Source organism: Athene cunicularia (assembly GCF_003259725.1).
Source record: "Athene cunicularia isolate RWA chromosome 1 unlocalized genomic scaffold, athCun1 chr1_part2, whole genome shotgun sequence".
In the NCBI taxonomy this organism is placed as follows: domain Eukaryota; kingdom Metazoa; phylum Chordata; class Aves; order Strigiformes; family Strigidae; genus Athene; species Athene cunicularia.
The window spans coordinates 32696764-32712520 of record NW_020799092.1 but is presented as its reverse complement, the minus strand read 5'-3'; the positions used below and the strand labels follow the sequence as shown (position 1 = coordinate 32712520).

Here is a 15757-nt window from a genome sequence, read left to right as displayed (position 1 = left end):
TATATATATATATATGAAAAATTTACATTTTGGAAGTGTCCCAAGTTCCAAAAAATTTTCTCACCTTAACTAACTTTTCTCTGAAAGGGTGAACTGCAACTGAATGGAAAAAGAAAAGTTCTCAGATTCTAATAAATCCACAGAACTGACAAGAACCAAAAACCCAGTTCTCCTCCATATCCTACACTACTGACAAGGGGGCAGGTCATCGAGACTCATTCAGCTTTTTAAAATTTGCTCTGATCTTTTCTGTGGGACATCAGCATCTAAAAAAGGCAGAGCAACAAAGATTAAGGAAGCTGCTGATGCTTTTAAAACTTTCTAATGCAAAAGATTTCATTTTGCTTTTATATTAAATCCCTAAATTCTGAACTATGAATCTAAGACCTGCAAATATACTGATGTCTTTAGCTGTTGCTAAGAAATCAATGACTTTTCAACTTCACATGTCCTGCTAGTGCACAGGTACACAAGAAGCTGGGGGGGAGCACAGCCAGAGCAATGGACCTGAACTGGCCAAGGGAATATACTGTAGCATACATCATGCTCAGTATATAGAGGAGGGTTGATCAGGAACCTTGTGCTCACTTCCAGGATTGTGGTTTTGGGATTCTTGCTTCTCTGGGTTCACTAGCCAGGAACAGGCCAGGCATCAGTTGGTGGCTCTGCGATGATGAGCAATTACATCGTGCATTTCTTCTTTTGTATCTTCTATTATTATAATTATTATTAAAAATTTCAATTATTAAATAATTTTTATCTCAATCTATCGGTCTCCTTCCCTTTACCCTCCAATTCTCTCCTGAATTCCTTGGGATGAGGGAGAGAGTGAGCAGCTGCATGGTGTTTGGCTGCTAGTCAGGTTTAAACCATGACACTGACATAATATCTGAATTCCTTTAGTGAAAAGTTAATTCTACAATTTTCAAATAAAGAGAATGTTATATGATCTAACTACTCAGACATCATCTACCATAACCAGAGGACTCCTCTTCCTCCATATTGTAGACTAATCTCACAAAGGAAAAAATAATCATTATTTTATTCTTTATTTATCTTCACTGTCTAATGTATGTCCATTAATGTTGCTTGGAGTATGTTAGGCAAATACTGTTCAGAAGACAGAAATAATAATGTAAGGGAATGTTTGTGGTGTTCATTCATCAGAAATACTCTATGTAATATTTATTTTCAAAATACCTATGTGAAGTAAGGTGATACATTTCTGTAATTTTGCATGTAAGAACAAATGCTCAGAGAGATAGTATTTTATACTTTAAAAGCCCAACCTCAGTCTATCTATCTCAGCTGGATGTGCAAGAGCAACACTTCTGAAAATTAAACTGCAGGTCCTCAGAAAAAGTATCCCAGAAAAGAGACACAGAATTAAAAGCAATAAATATTAAAAAAAAAAAAACCAAACAAACCACTTAAACATCAGTGGCAGAGGCAAGAGTAAAACTTAAGTCTCCAAAGCAGCATTTGACTATTTACATTAAAAGATTAACCCTCCTCTTCTTACAGTCCTCATTATACACCTTCAAAGATTCCTCAACAAGTGAGGCAGTAATTCTACATCTGATAGTAACCACATATAATGAAACAGGCATAAGTTTTATGGCAAAAAATAGCACAGATTGAAATTTTACATTTGGAATAAATTACATACCAGGACTGAAGAGGACAATTGCTTTCAAATATGCATATTCATATCCATCCAGGCAAAGCTTAACCATGCTGTTACAGAACTCTTGCAATTTGAAGATATGCTCCATTACTAGTTTTCCTCTATCTGTTGGCAGCTTATCTAAGTTAACACACACACACAAAATATAAAATCCCCAAGTCAACACACATGCAAAAGAAGTGGTCACACTGAATTTTTAAAAATAATAATTTTTTTAGATTCAAACAGTGGGAGTTCTATAAACTCATATACTAGATCTGAATAATCTTGACACCAACATTTTTTTCCTCTCACATTGTACAGTTAGGTCTCTTCCTGCCACTAAAGCTTCCAGAAATCAGGAGTGAACTAGAGCTTGAAACAATCAAGGAAGGGAAAGACTACTTAAGTAAAGAATATGCTGCTACTGCAGATCTGTGCTCTACATCGAAGGGTCAAGTGCCACAAAGCAGGTTAGTGTACAGTTTTGTGGGCTATTTTAGTCAGTCAAAGACCATGCCACTGCTGAGAAAGGTGTATTATACACCTTTTCTGATTTGCATCTAAGGGACTGAGGTTGGTGCAGAGCTGTTGCCCTTGGGTCAAAGTTATGTAGCCTGAAAATGCCGTTCCCTCCACAATCTATCAAACTTGGGACCCTGGGCCCCACAAACTTGTTATCTCTTGGAGATGCTGCAGCTGGCATAACACACAACTCAAAGACATTGGTTAAAAACTTCTGATTTTCGCATTTAAACTGAATTCCCAAATTAAATGGCAAAAATATTTATTTGTAGTAATGATAAAAGCATGATTAATTACTACAATACCCTTTTTGGTGAACATGCTTAAAAATTATGTAGACCAAAGTAAGTTCCCAGGTTCCATTTGTATCCCTCCTAAAGACATTCACAGATTTGTTAGTATCTTTAGCCGATTCAGTACATTTAGTGAGTTAATCGATGTTTTAATTATAACTTATTGTTATAGGAGGATCTTGTGGCTATTTTTAAATCAAGAAAATTCCTTAGAAAGAATTCTTCAATTCCTTCATCATAAAAGGAGAGGAAAAATCTATATAGTCTGGTGGGCTGTTTTTCTACAGTTAACTAATCTGGTTTTGCATAGAGTTAACAAAACTGAATTTTCATACACATAACAGCAAATAAGCTAAAAATGCTAAGATTTTTGTATGTGCATCTACCATATAAAAAAGGTGTTAAGACCACGAACAGATTAAGACTCTACTATTTTTGACTGGTTAGCTTTTAGTGCTAACAACCTTGTGGAGTGTTCACAAGCACACAAAGATTAGCCAAAGGAGTTCCCTACCCCTCTGAAGAACATTTCCTTCACTGTAGAGTAAATGAAAGAGAAGGCCAACTGACATCTTTTTCATTTGAATGAAAAATGTGCGAAAGATGCAGGACATAGGATTAATAAGGAACAAAGTATACTTAGTGAAGATCTGATGAAGACTTGCATGTAGTCTACAACTAGTACACAGAAGTCAACAAGCTAAGTTATGTAAAGGAACTGGATCATCAGTTGGTATTTGGCTACTTTGTTTCACAGCTATGCACAGCAAGGACATTATTTTATACCCTTGATAAAGAGGAATCATATTCACAGTACACTTGTGTTCTTAACACTGCCTGAAATATTCCTAATTTGAGTTGATGATATTAACAGAACAGCAGAACACTGTTGTTACACATTACACAGACACATAATAAAACCACACAATGCTAACTTGTATTAGATAGATTCGGTAACTTTTCTTTTTTTTTAAATTTGGGGGTAAGCATTAGCACAGCTGAATTTTGCAAAATTGCTACAAGATTCCATCTTGTGAACTGTATTTTCTAGCATTGTTTTGTTTCAATACTAACCACAAAACTCTATAAAACAGTAAATCTTCATTAACAACTGAAGGATAAGTATTTCTTTGATAAAGTAATTCTTTGCAGTTCAAAACTTAAAACATGAATTAATTCCCCAAGTCTGACAATGTGCACAATATACACCTTACCTTGCTGTAAGCTTCCATGAAGATGATTAACAAATGCAGCTAATATAGTGGCCACATTCATAACTTGTGAACATTGTGCAAGACCAAGCGTAAAAAGTTCATTCCAGCAGGCTTTTACTAATGATATGCTGTTATCCTGTCTATTAAAAAAATACAATAATTTTCACTTAATAAACCCAGCCATTTGCATTCAGATAGTTTTTTTAATTTGAAGAACACTTCATAAAACATTAATCTAATTCAACCATTGCAACAAGTAGCAAAATGAAGCCTCACATCAAAAATATTTTTATTTGCTTGCTAAGATTAAAACTCCTGGTTTAGCATGACATCTGTAAAAAAGTAATTTTCAGTTTAATGATCTAAAGAGAGATAGATTTCTATGACAAAGGCAAGCTGAAGTTACAGTGAATGACAGCTGTCTAGGCATATTCCATGATGTTAGCTTTCTTAGGATTGACACTAATTTTTGAACAACACTTACATGCATAGACAGAAAATGTTTACATTGTTCCTGTATTGTGGATGTAGAAAGGACTCAAAGGTCTGGTTTTCGGCATTTTTTTAATTTACCTGAAATCTGGCAGGTTGGTATAATTTTTTAATTAAAAATACACTGAACAGAACATGTGAGATCAAGTTCCTGAGCTTCCTGACTGCTACTTTCTGTATCCTGTTTGGAATAATGTTTGAAATACAGACTTCAAAGTATAAACAGAAGTCATGAGGATTTCTTTGCTGTAAGCATTAGTCCTTAAGTTTCATGTGTAGTCAATTTCTTTTTTTTTCAAGGGCTGAAGCTTAAAATTAGGTATGTCAATCCATATTCAGGCACCAGTAACCTAACTTTCAGTATTGCCAAGCATCTCTAACTCGCAGAGCTTAACAAGAGCTCAATACTTTAAAAAGGAAATCCTACCAGTAAGGAGTCAAACTCAGGTACCATGTTTCACAGTTTGAGCCAGTAAATATAAATAATGGAAACTTAAAAGAAGTACAAGACCTATCAAAGAAAAAAAGCATATTAAAGCTAGATTTTCAACTACAAAAATACAATGGAATGGATTTTTGCAAGAATCTTGATGTAATCTTCAAGAACATTTTTGATTTTTTACTGCAATACTAATATGACAAATGACAGACTAATGTAGACTTGTCTTCTACTGGAGTACAGAAAGTCTACCTAGGGCATTATTTTTTACTACACTCCAGTTCTTATTATGGTAGACATGATACTGTACATGCAGCTTCTACACATATTTGTCACACCCCTATTCATCTCCTGTCAAAGGGACTATGCTGAGGAAGAGTGAAAGCCAGGTGTACTGGCAACTCAGCTGGTATGTGCGATACATAAATGTATCATCTAGAGCACCTTTAGGGCTGATCAAATTTGGACCAGAACCAGCATCAAAAAACTATAAGAGGTTGTAACCAGCTTGATGAATGTTTCAGTAGGAATTTCTCTTGCCTACAAGATCCTCATGCAGGAAAATAAATAAAGCAATAATTTGGCATCATTACCTACATCAGTATGCCGAAGCCAACTATCTTGCCATGACTAAGGAAAATATTGCCTGAGGAGGGAACCACCTGGATACAATTATCTATCTTCCTTACAAAACCATTACAATGGTTTTGTTCTGGCTTGTCAGCTCCTCTCAATTACTAGTACCATGAATTTATCTTCATTTTAAAAAGTGAAATGAGTCACCCTTCCAGAAGTCAAAATTATAGTACTATAGGGCTCAAACTAAAAAAAAAAATCTGCATTAACTTCAAATAAATCTCCACTTGAACAAAAGTTAGTATTTTATGCTCTTCAACAGGAAAACTGTATATTTACGTTAAATGAAGTTTAAATCTATTGTTGCCCATGATCTTGACTGGGACTGTAGATGCTAGCACAGGTGAATATAAACACTATTAAGACAGCCTATTCCTCCATTTTTTTTATTCAAACAGAAAAATATATTGGGAAGTAACATTAAAAAAATATGCTGATTTTCCATAAGCATTTTTTGTTTAATTTTTTTTTGAGACACAGGTATTCTGTACAACATTTTATTTTTAAAACACAGTTCCCATTTGTTGTTATAACACTAATTTGCAGTGTCTCTGTTACAAAATCCTTTTAAAAATGTATAATGATATAATGTACTATGTTAATTCGCTACATATTTTAAAATTCTGCAGGGCAACAATTTCTACTAAAATAAAACACATTTACCTTATTTTTTACCCTTGCTATTTTTTAACTTTATAGAACTTCACTTTTTCCTTCTGCAAAACACAGGCTTCAATTACATACAGTACACTTTCTTTTCTTAAACAATGTAGAATCGCTTGGCTTAAAGATCTGAGTAAATGCAAATGGTAATCACAGGTCACCTTGCTTTTGACAGCCTTCCTGGAAAAGGGGTAAATCTCTTACTTCAAAAAATAATTCTCTTTGCTGCCACAGTCATACACTATTTTGATACTGAATTAAAAAAAAAAAAAACAAACCAAAACCACTGTATATGAGAACAGACAAACATGATTTATACTCCGTGTCAAGCTGATACAGTATCTTTGTTTGCCCTGTCTTCATAAAATTACTTCTGAAAACAACATAAATGACCTTTCCCCATGCTATTTTGAGATGTTTTCTCATTATCAGCAGCAATGGACTGCTCTATTTAGCTTAAGAATTTTAAGTAATATGTTGAGGCCTACTGGAAAAGCAGGATGTTATACAAATGGTAAAAAGGAATAATAAGAATTACTGTCTGGTTCTGGCAATAATTTGGTTTTTGGAAAATCCCCTGAAATTAAACAACTTCATCCTGAACACTTGTTGAATCTAGCTAACCATTTTCTTCATATAGGTTATTAAAGGCAAAAATTATGACTACTAATTCACCTATGACCATGGTAATATTTGTGAGTTCAGAAAGAAGCTTCTTTCTGGTGACTGCCCAATAAGCATCTTAGTTTGGGATTATATTAGCTATTAAAAAAAAATGAGAGGAAGTCCTATTTACTGAAAATTTATTAAAGAAGTAGCAGTGGGCAGGCATTTAATTGTTATAAATCTACTGCTTTTTCCTTCAAAACCCAACCAAAGGTACCTGAATTGGTCTGAGGTTGGAAGTAGTTTTGGTTCAGAAAACTATCTTCATGAGGAAGATCAATAAAACAGTTTTAATAAGTAGATTTATATTTTAAAGTGTCGTGAATAAGAGTGAAAATAAAAATTTAAAAGTGTGTATTTACAATATTAATGAAGAGAGTAATTGAACACTTACCCTAAAGCTTGAAAAGATGGAATGGAACGTGCCCAGTGCATGGACAAGAAAAGCAACCTCGAAGCAGACTCGCAGATATAGTGAACGTTAAGATATTCAGGCATAGGAGAAGGCATGGTGAGCTGACAACCAAAAAATAAAACAGAAAAATAAAAATGTAATATTACTTTCTTCATAAAATGCATGATAAGAAAAAAAATCAGCCTTAGAGTTTAAGTGAGAATTTTAATTTTTTTTTTTTTTTTTAGATAAACATGAGATAATCCTGGAATAAAATTGAATGAGTGCCTTTTTCATTATTAGCCACACTGTTATATACTGTAATAACTACAAAGGAACAAAGATGACAAACATTTTGAATCTTTATCTTTGATAAATATTCGTGTGTAGGTCACCTGCAGATTGGAAAATCCCAAATAAAACTCAGCTTTTGAGACACTCAATGAAAAGAAGTTTTAAAAGAATCATTGTAATTAGAATGAAGTTGCTTACATTTATATATAGATAAATAGATAAACAGAGAACCATCATTACTTTCTAAATTTCCCCCCAAAGGAATGAAATAAGTGGTCTGAAAAATTAGAGAAACCTCCCCCCCCAATTCCTGGGGAGGGTGTGTGTGTGTGAATTGTATTTCACAAAACATTTTTTTGTACATTTAATTAATATTTTACAAATATATAAAAAATATTTTGATGAGTAAAATACCTAATATACAGCTTTTCCTAAGTCCTACAAATATAACCAACATTCATCAGAAAGGACGAGCTCTACGTTTCTCAACACAGATGAGTAAGATCAGTAGTATGTACGAAGAAAGTGGGATTTGACCCAAACCTGCTAAATGTAGCGTTGTAGTTTCATCTTCAGAAATGAACACTTCTTGATATAGTGGTTTGGCTAACGCATTTTTTTTTTTTAAAAAAACCTGACATTTGCGTTAGAGACATGTTTGAGTGATCAAAATCTGCTGATGAGAGGGTGTCATGGTTTAACCCCAGCTGACAACTAAGCATCACACAGCTCCTCACTCACTCCCCCTCCAGCAGAAAGATGGGAGTGAATTGGAAGGGTAAAAGTGAGAAAGCTCATGGATTGAGATAAAAACAATTTAAATATAATGATTTTTAAAGGGGAAATAATAATTTAAAAATAACTAAGAGAGAAATAAAACCCCAAGAAAGACAAGTGATGAAGACAGCTGCTCACCACCAACTGTCCGATGCCCAGCCAATTCCTGAGCAGCAGCTGCCCCGCCAACCTCCCCTCTAGTTTTATTGCTGAACATGACATCATACAGTATGGACTATTCCTTTGGTCAGCTGGGGTCAGCTGTCCTGGCTGTGTCCCCTCCCAAATTTTTGTGCACCTCCAGCCTCCTTGCTGGCAGGAAGGTGCGAGAAGCAGAAAATGCCTTGACGCTCTGTGAGCACGGCTCAGCAAGAGCTGAAACTTCCCTGTATTATCAACACTGTTTCCAGCACAAAGCCCAAGCAGAGCCCCTTACCAGCTACTGTGAAGAAAATTAACTATCCGAGCAAAAACCAGCATGGAGGAACAAAGTTTAATACAATGCCTGGTACTGAAGTTTTCAGATGAGCAAGCTTTTTGATTTGTCCATAAATAGTAAGATGAAAAAAAATGAATAGAAGAATTTCTGCAGGTTCGTAAAATGAGCAATAAAGCCAGAAAATATATGGCTCACTAACAAAGAAACCATATCTTCCCTTTATCATTAAAGTCAATTAATACCATACTAAAACATGGTATATACACAAAGGAGAAACTGACAAATACACTTAAGGGTCTCAAAATCCAGTTGCAGACAGCATCAGATCCACCTGATAACACATGGAATGTGGATGCTGACTCTCTGCTTTGTATGATGCTTGTCTATGCAAATCCTTTTGCATGGATTACGTAGTATTTTTAAGATAAGCTATAAAATAAACAGTGCAGCTAAACCACTGAAGAGAGCTGTACATTTTCCCAAACAGTTTATCAGTGAACAGAAGCAGTGCATTCATCAGAAATTAATGCCAATACCTGAACAAATAGTTACTTTTCAAATAAATTCAAAATAAGATTTAATAATTTTTTTATATTACTATGTTAAAATGGTAATAAATAGTGAACAGTAAAACGTATTAAGTACCCTGAATGCTACATGTGCATCACTGAGTAGTGGTCCCTCTATTTCAACGATATTCATGCTTGTTTCTCCACCAATCAGCTGTACACTGGCTTCAATACTTTCAGAGTTCTGGCATGCTGCACTCTCTCCTGGATTTAATGCTTTTGCAAGAGTATCAAATGCCCTGTAAGATCACAACAAACAAACAGTTCATTTTAGAGATTGTTTCAATTTAGGAGTAACCTGCACATGTCTGAAACCTGTATTTAGATGTCTGTGTCAAAGAACCAGATTTGGAAAATAAAGTCAGTAGCATGCTTTTCCTAATATTCTACTGAACAAAATCCCTGAAAATTCCAAATTACAGTGGCTCTGAAACAAAAATTAGCAGCAGATCCTGTTCACACTAGTTGCCAAGAAATTCACAGTTTTGACATACTGATTGTGCTGCTGAATCACAGTTTGCCTTTCAAGATCTCTATAGTGATGTTTACTGAGAATGCTGGCATGAGTGTGCTGAGGACATGATCAACAGAATGCTTGTTAAAGCAACTTAATACCTGTATAAATTTTACAGATTTTTGCTGTAATGAGTTGTGGCTATGTTATTCAACTTAATTTGAAAACACTGTTTTGTAATATGTAAGAGAAAGCACTCTCACACTTTCAACACCATCCTCAGTACCCTTTGATGTGGGGCAGTGACTCCAGTCATGTGCACAAATATTACAGAGGAGATGTCAGGACAGGCACAGATGTATTATTCATTACTTTGTTGCCTGATAACAGATCTCTTCTGTTCATGAACACACCTGAGAACCACAACTGATATATCTTCAATCAAAAATATACCGACTTGATCACTGCCTACAAATGACATAACCCAAGAGCAGTATCATTTATATTCAGTGTTGCATGGGAAAATGTATTCACTGAGGTCTGAGAATTTTACAAAAGATGATTATTAGCTTGTATGTAGAGCTGATTCTCAATTTACAGAGACATGGTTATTACCACAGAATCTAAAATCACTGATTCAATGCCAAAATCTGGAGTAGGACTTTGCCACCTTCTCTTCCCCCACACTCCCTAGCCATCTAATTCATTAACATGCTAAAAAAATCTCAATGTTTACTATGTTTGATATAACCATTTACAACCGAATAAAACATCACAATAGAAGAGCTGCTGACATTGTCTCAGGCTTGAGATGGTAAATAATCTGGTTTTAGGTCCTACACTAGACTGCATACCTTGATGTGTACACATGAGGGTCACTGAGGCATGCATGAGTGGACTAAACAGATGTAAGTGGACTACACAGATACACCTGGGATGTTTTCTGTCTCCAGTGTAAGGAACATAGGCATAAAGGGAATGCATTCATGGGTAAGCTCTAGAAGCTGTATTATTGGACTCCTGTAAGGAGATCGGAGTTTCAGGTCCTGCACTGCTCACTCCTGGCAGCCTTAGGTAGAACGGGCAAACCCAGCAGCCCAGTGGCAGTTGCTTACTAGGAAAAAAAAACAAAAAACAACATCTCTGCAGGGCTCTTCATGTAGTAGGGACAGAAGTGGAAGAGAGGAACCGGATCTCTCCTTTCCACAAAAGGTAAATACCATATGCAGCTGCCATGATCCTGTATTTATTCTAGTAAAGGCTGAAGTGTCCTTTTTAATTAGCGTGTGCAGGTATGCTGGTTAACCATGCCTGCCCATGGATACTTTGTTTCCAACATATTTGTGAAGAAATCTTCTCCCTCCTATCTCAGAAACTGGCAATAGTAAGCTAGCAGAAGTCAGTAGAAGCTTTGCTTCTTCCTGGCTCAGCATTGCAGGTCCTTTTCATACATGAAGCCCCAACATGAGCAATGATTGCAAGGTGAAACACCAAGCAAAAGAGAATCTAGAATAAAGTTTGTGGGCTTGGTTTTTGTAGCTTACAGGCAAAGTGAAGGGGGAAAAAAGGTATAATCAACATTAAAATACATGGCATTGATATCCTTTGCTATAAACAACTTCGGTTCTCTTTTTGTCGGGTTCAGTCACTAACAGGACTGTTACCTAAATTAGGACTGCTGCTAAACTGTGAAAAAAATCAACATAGATAATGAAGTCAGAGGACAAGGCATATAACCTTACAATATAAAAGCAGCAGCACAAGCAGCAAAGTTGTACAATAAGTTTGTGTCAGCAAAAGTGAAAGCTTAACTACTGTAGCTGCAAGCAGTGGAATATAATAAAATACATGAAAAACAGATGGATAAGACTTGCTTGCTGAAATCCCTTAAACTCCTTTTCTTCCATAAACATCTGTGTCTGTTAGACCAAGCTGGCATAGGGCCCAGCAAAGAAATCAAAGCTTCAGATGAAAATTTTAGTTTCTGCTTGGGTAACAACTTCCCTTTCACAGGAATATTTAACTTGATCCTCCCCACTGGAAATATGTTAGATAACCTACCGGACAAGAGTAGGCATTAAGCTGAGTCAGAGCTCTTTCAAGTTCTCTGGATGAGAACTTGATGCCTTGTCATAGACAGATTTTTTAAAACTGAACAGAAACACAGAAGTTGGCAAAAGGAAGCATCTGAAAGTGCCAGAAAATAAAGAAATGAAAGACTGTATTTTTTCTGAACAGCTATAGTATTGAATGAAGTTTAACACCATGTACAACAATACAATATATATGGTATATTCTTTACCTGGGAGGACACAGAAAAGGCCCAAATCAGTATCTATATAAAGTCACATTGACTTTCTAAGCAGCATATAAAGAAAGGAGCACAACAAATGCACTCCACTTGCAATTATGCAAAGTAGTAAAGACCATAGCAGAAATCCCATATTCAGTCAGCACAAACTGCTTCACTATACATTAATTTTTCCTTGATGGATTTACTTCACTTACACATTTTCAAAACAGTATGTACAGTGCAGATGGTGTGTAAAGGAGTATTGCTGGGACAGCTGTCAGAAGCTTGTATGAGATGACAACCAAGGAAGAACACAACTGCAACTGACGAAACAACTGAGTACATACTACACAGAGTATCTTACACATATGCTCACCAAAATGACTCAGTTAAAACCAGTGCTAGACATAAGTTTGTAAGATACTCAGTGAATATATTTGTATTGATGGTGAGAATTCTTTGACTTCTATCTAGAAAGAAAATGCTTCTCTAGCTTTTAAGGTGATTAATAGTTACAGGCATTAATCTAGTTACACACATGAGATCTCTAAGAAACATTTCCCAGGATGATACAATATACTAAGAGTATATACAGTACAAGACCTAACATATCTTACCAAGGCCAACCAAAAGGTAAGAAAAACAGCTGTAATATTTACATTGAAATACATTTCAAGTACAAACAACTAGAAGTATTTATTTCTCAAATGGAACTTCCTTATAATTTCATTTGGAAGAATCTCACAAGATTTATGTTCTACATGAGCTTAGGCTGTTATTACTATTATTTTTAATGCAGATAAATTTCCTACACTGTGATGTCTGTATTGGCAGAGACCTTCTCAAAAAGAATAGTATTTTTGAGTGTAACATTCCTTACCTTGTAACATCACTACTAGCTTGTTGTTCTTGCTGGAGTTCAGATAATGATGCATCTCCATTACTCAAATTCTCAATCATAGAAAGCTCTGTACTGCTTTGTGACATGTCTTTGCATTTACTGAGATTTGCTAATGAAGTTACAACATTTGCCAGTGTACTTAAATCTCCCTGACATGCTTCAACCTAAGAGAAAAGCACAGCTTTTAATTCTCCCATATTGGCAGCAGTTAACTTCAATAGAAGAATCTTACTTTTACAGAAATGAAGAATTGAGCATATGAATAGACCTGTGAGAAAATTATTGTTTTCAGTAAATGAGTAATCATAATGCAGCAATTAGACACTACACTGCTTCTAAAATACAAAATATTTAAACATTTACTTTTACAAGTAATAGCTTTTATTTCAGAAAGAATGCTACAGATGGTAAGCAAATGCAGAAAGAGAATTTGTCATCTCTACTCACTAGTCAGTCACCAGGACTACATGACTGCACTAGATTATATTTTTAGCATCTTTCTTCCTTTGTCGTGTAAATGAGTCAGTAGTAATAGTGTAGGAGAATATTTGAAAAGAAGGAACGGATAAAAAGTCACCTTCAAAAGCAAGCAGAAAAAGAATTCTGCTGCAGTCTTTTTTGGTTTTTATGTCTTATGTCTCTGCAAGAGAACAAGGTGATTCAGTACTGACCAGCAACTCAGGCAGTAAGACATGTTTCCCACTATGTTCCACAAAAAAACCCTTAATAAGGGAAGTGCATGATTACAGACAAGTAAGCTGCTGCTACCACCAGCATGCTACATGTTATTTAGCTTGTGCTGTCATACTCTACTGACACGAGCCAGGAAAGTAAAATGAAATTAACAACTTCTGATGGGGCCCACTGCAGACAGAGCAAGGGAGGCAAAAATGCATGAAAACAGTATGAGGTAATTTAGTATCAGCTAGAAAAATACAAAAGCTTCCTACTGTGCATGTGTAGGGCAGTTATGGCATGGCTTTAGTGGCTTGGTAAGTGTAACAAAACAGAAACAAAGGAACACCAGCTCAGAAATAAGACTGTTGCTAAGATAGCTCTTATAGCTATGCAGAAGAAAAAAAAAAAAAAAAAAAAAGCGCGATTCAGGGGAAAAAAAAACCCTAACAATATTTATGAAATGCATCGTGATAATGCCATGTGGTTTCACAAACACCTCACTTAACTGGTACAAAAGAAGTATCCAAGCATCAGGATTGCCCAATATAAAGAAAAATAATACAGCCCATAAAGATCTTAAAAAACATGGACAAAGGAACTTACTTTGTAGAGTTTTAGCATTTTTAATATGCAACACTAAAAGCATGCTTGAGAAGGCATCTGCAACGCTGGCTGATGTTGTGAGGGAGTGTTTTAAAAATTGGTTTAACAAAACAGCAGTACAACAAAACAGAACACCCTTCCCTCCGTACATACAGCAATGAACTCTTAATGTATCAGTCATATCATATACCTTATCTGGAGTCATCAGCACAGTAGGCTCACTTTTTATTGCAGACTGATGAATGTTAACAAACATTCCTGATTCCAAGAGACCTGTTGATCTAACACAAAACAGCACACGTTTTAATTTTGATTTTAAAATTAATTTTTCCTGTTTCAGGAAACAGAGATAGCTGCTTCTGAGTAGAATTTATATACCTTGCTGTTTCATTGTCTGTTACAAAAGTTGGAGTTGCAGCTAATGGGCTACGAAGATCTTTCCGAATGTAGATCTTTTCTGTAGAAGCTGCACAGTTGGATGATTTCTCTCTTGACACTTCAATAGGTTTCCTCTCACACTGCACAGCTAACAAAACAATACGCAACTATTAAGTCACATGCCAAATTACAGACTAAGAAATAATCCTTTTTTCCCCCCTCTATTTAATCTGCAATTTTAATAATGATTCTGAAAATAACTAAAAAAAAAAAATTCCCATAACTAGTAAGCTAACAACTTGGTTAAAAAAAAACACACTGATTTGATCTGTTCTTAATAAAATGATGTAGTAGTCAGAGACCAAACATACAGTACTAAGTTTTTCAACTTACATTGAGGTAGAAATCCCCTTATACCTTTTTTAAAATTTGGATCTCTAAGTGGAGGCTTATGGCTTTTCTTTCTCTCAATTTCACTATCCCACAGTCTCAGATCATTCATAAAGGACTCATAGTACCCTTTTCCATGGATTTTGGGTCTGGGTTGAACCCACATAACTCTATGCACTTGAAGCAGATTTTTTAATAGCTCAGTGAAACTGGGTGGAATGAATCTGGACTTCAGCCTACACATGTACTGCCTTGCTTTAGATTGATTAGAGAACAGTAAAATGAAACTTACAGTATTATACCCTATGGGGAACTCTCTAGCCCTACCTGAATAAAGCCAAAAGATACCAGTTTACAGTTTGCTGTCAGCTGAATTAGTGGGTAAAGATCCACTTCAGTGCCCCAGCTTTTCTTCCCTTTCTGAATTAATTTCCCCTGTGCTGGAAAAGCGTTACTGGTCTCTGCTGACAGAAGTAGGGTTGTAAGGAAGAGAATGTCCACAGAGGTTTGAGACAGTCAGCAAAAGAGCTGGACTGCAGAGAGCAGAGCACAAGACTAATACTGTGCATATAGCAACAGTGTGGCACTATTGGGGCTGAAGAACCTGTATATTACTTGACTTTCTGCCTCTTTAGTATTCTGATACTGCTGGGGTATTGCAATACTACTACATCTAATGCGTGGAAATCTAAAAAGGAAACTGAAATCTGCAGGAATTAGTAATGACTCCAGGTCACCATGGGCGGATCCCCTCCAGGTCACCATATGCTTGACAAGACATGCTTGATATTTGCCACCTAGGAATAACAATTCAATCACTTTTACCACAATGTACTTAAGTTTGTCAAGTAATATGTATACCTGAAAACATTTCAGACTTCAGATACTAACTTGTATAACTCTTTAAAGAAAAAAAGATAGAATGATTTAGAAACATAAAATCAAAATAACAATTTCTATTAACACAAAGCTTATCTTTTGTAGCACAAACTT

The 15757-nt window shown here is 35.5% G+C and overlaps 1 protein-coding gene across 6 annotated transcripts in view; it reads right to left on the bottom strand.

Annotated features, from left to right (window-relative positions):
* Positions 1 to 15757, bottom strand: part of NR2C1 (nuclear receptor subfamily 2 group C member 1) — a 55517-nt gene that overhangs the window by 3822 nt on the left and 35938 nt on the right. For all 6 annotated transcript variants that reach the window (XM_026865840.1, XM_026865809.1, XM_026865825.1 and 3 more), the window contains 7 exons: positions 14375 to 14522; positions 14187 to 14277; positions 12695 to 12879; positions 9144 to 9306; positions 6989 to 7110; positions 3699 to 3838; positions 1670 to 1807 (listed from right to left, as the gene is read on the bottom strand). In XM_026865840.1, the coding sequence (XP_026721641.1) occupies positions 1670 to 1807; positions 3699 to 3838; positions 6989 to 7110; positions 9144 to 9306; positions 12695 to 12879; positions 14187 to 14277; positions 14375 to 14522 (987 nt within the window). The remainder of the gene's footprint in view (positions 1 to 1669; positions 1808 to 3698; positions 3839 to 6988; positions 7111 to 9143; positions 9307 to 12694; positions 12880 to 14186; positions 14278 to 14374; positions 14523 to 15757) is intronic.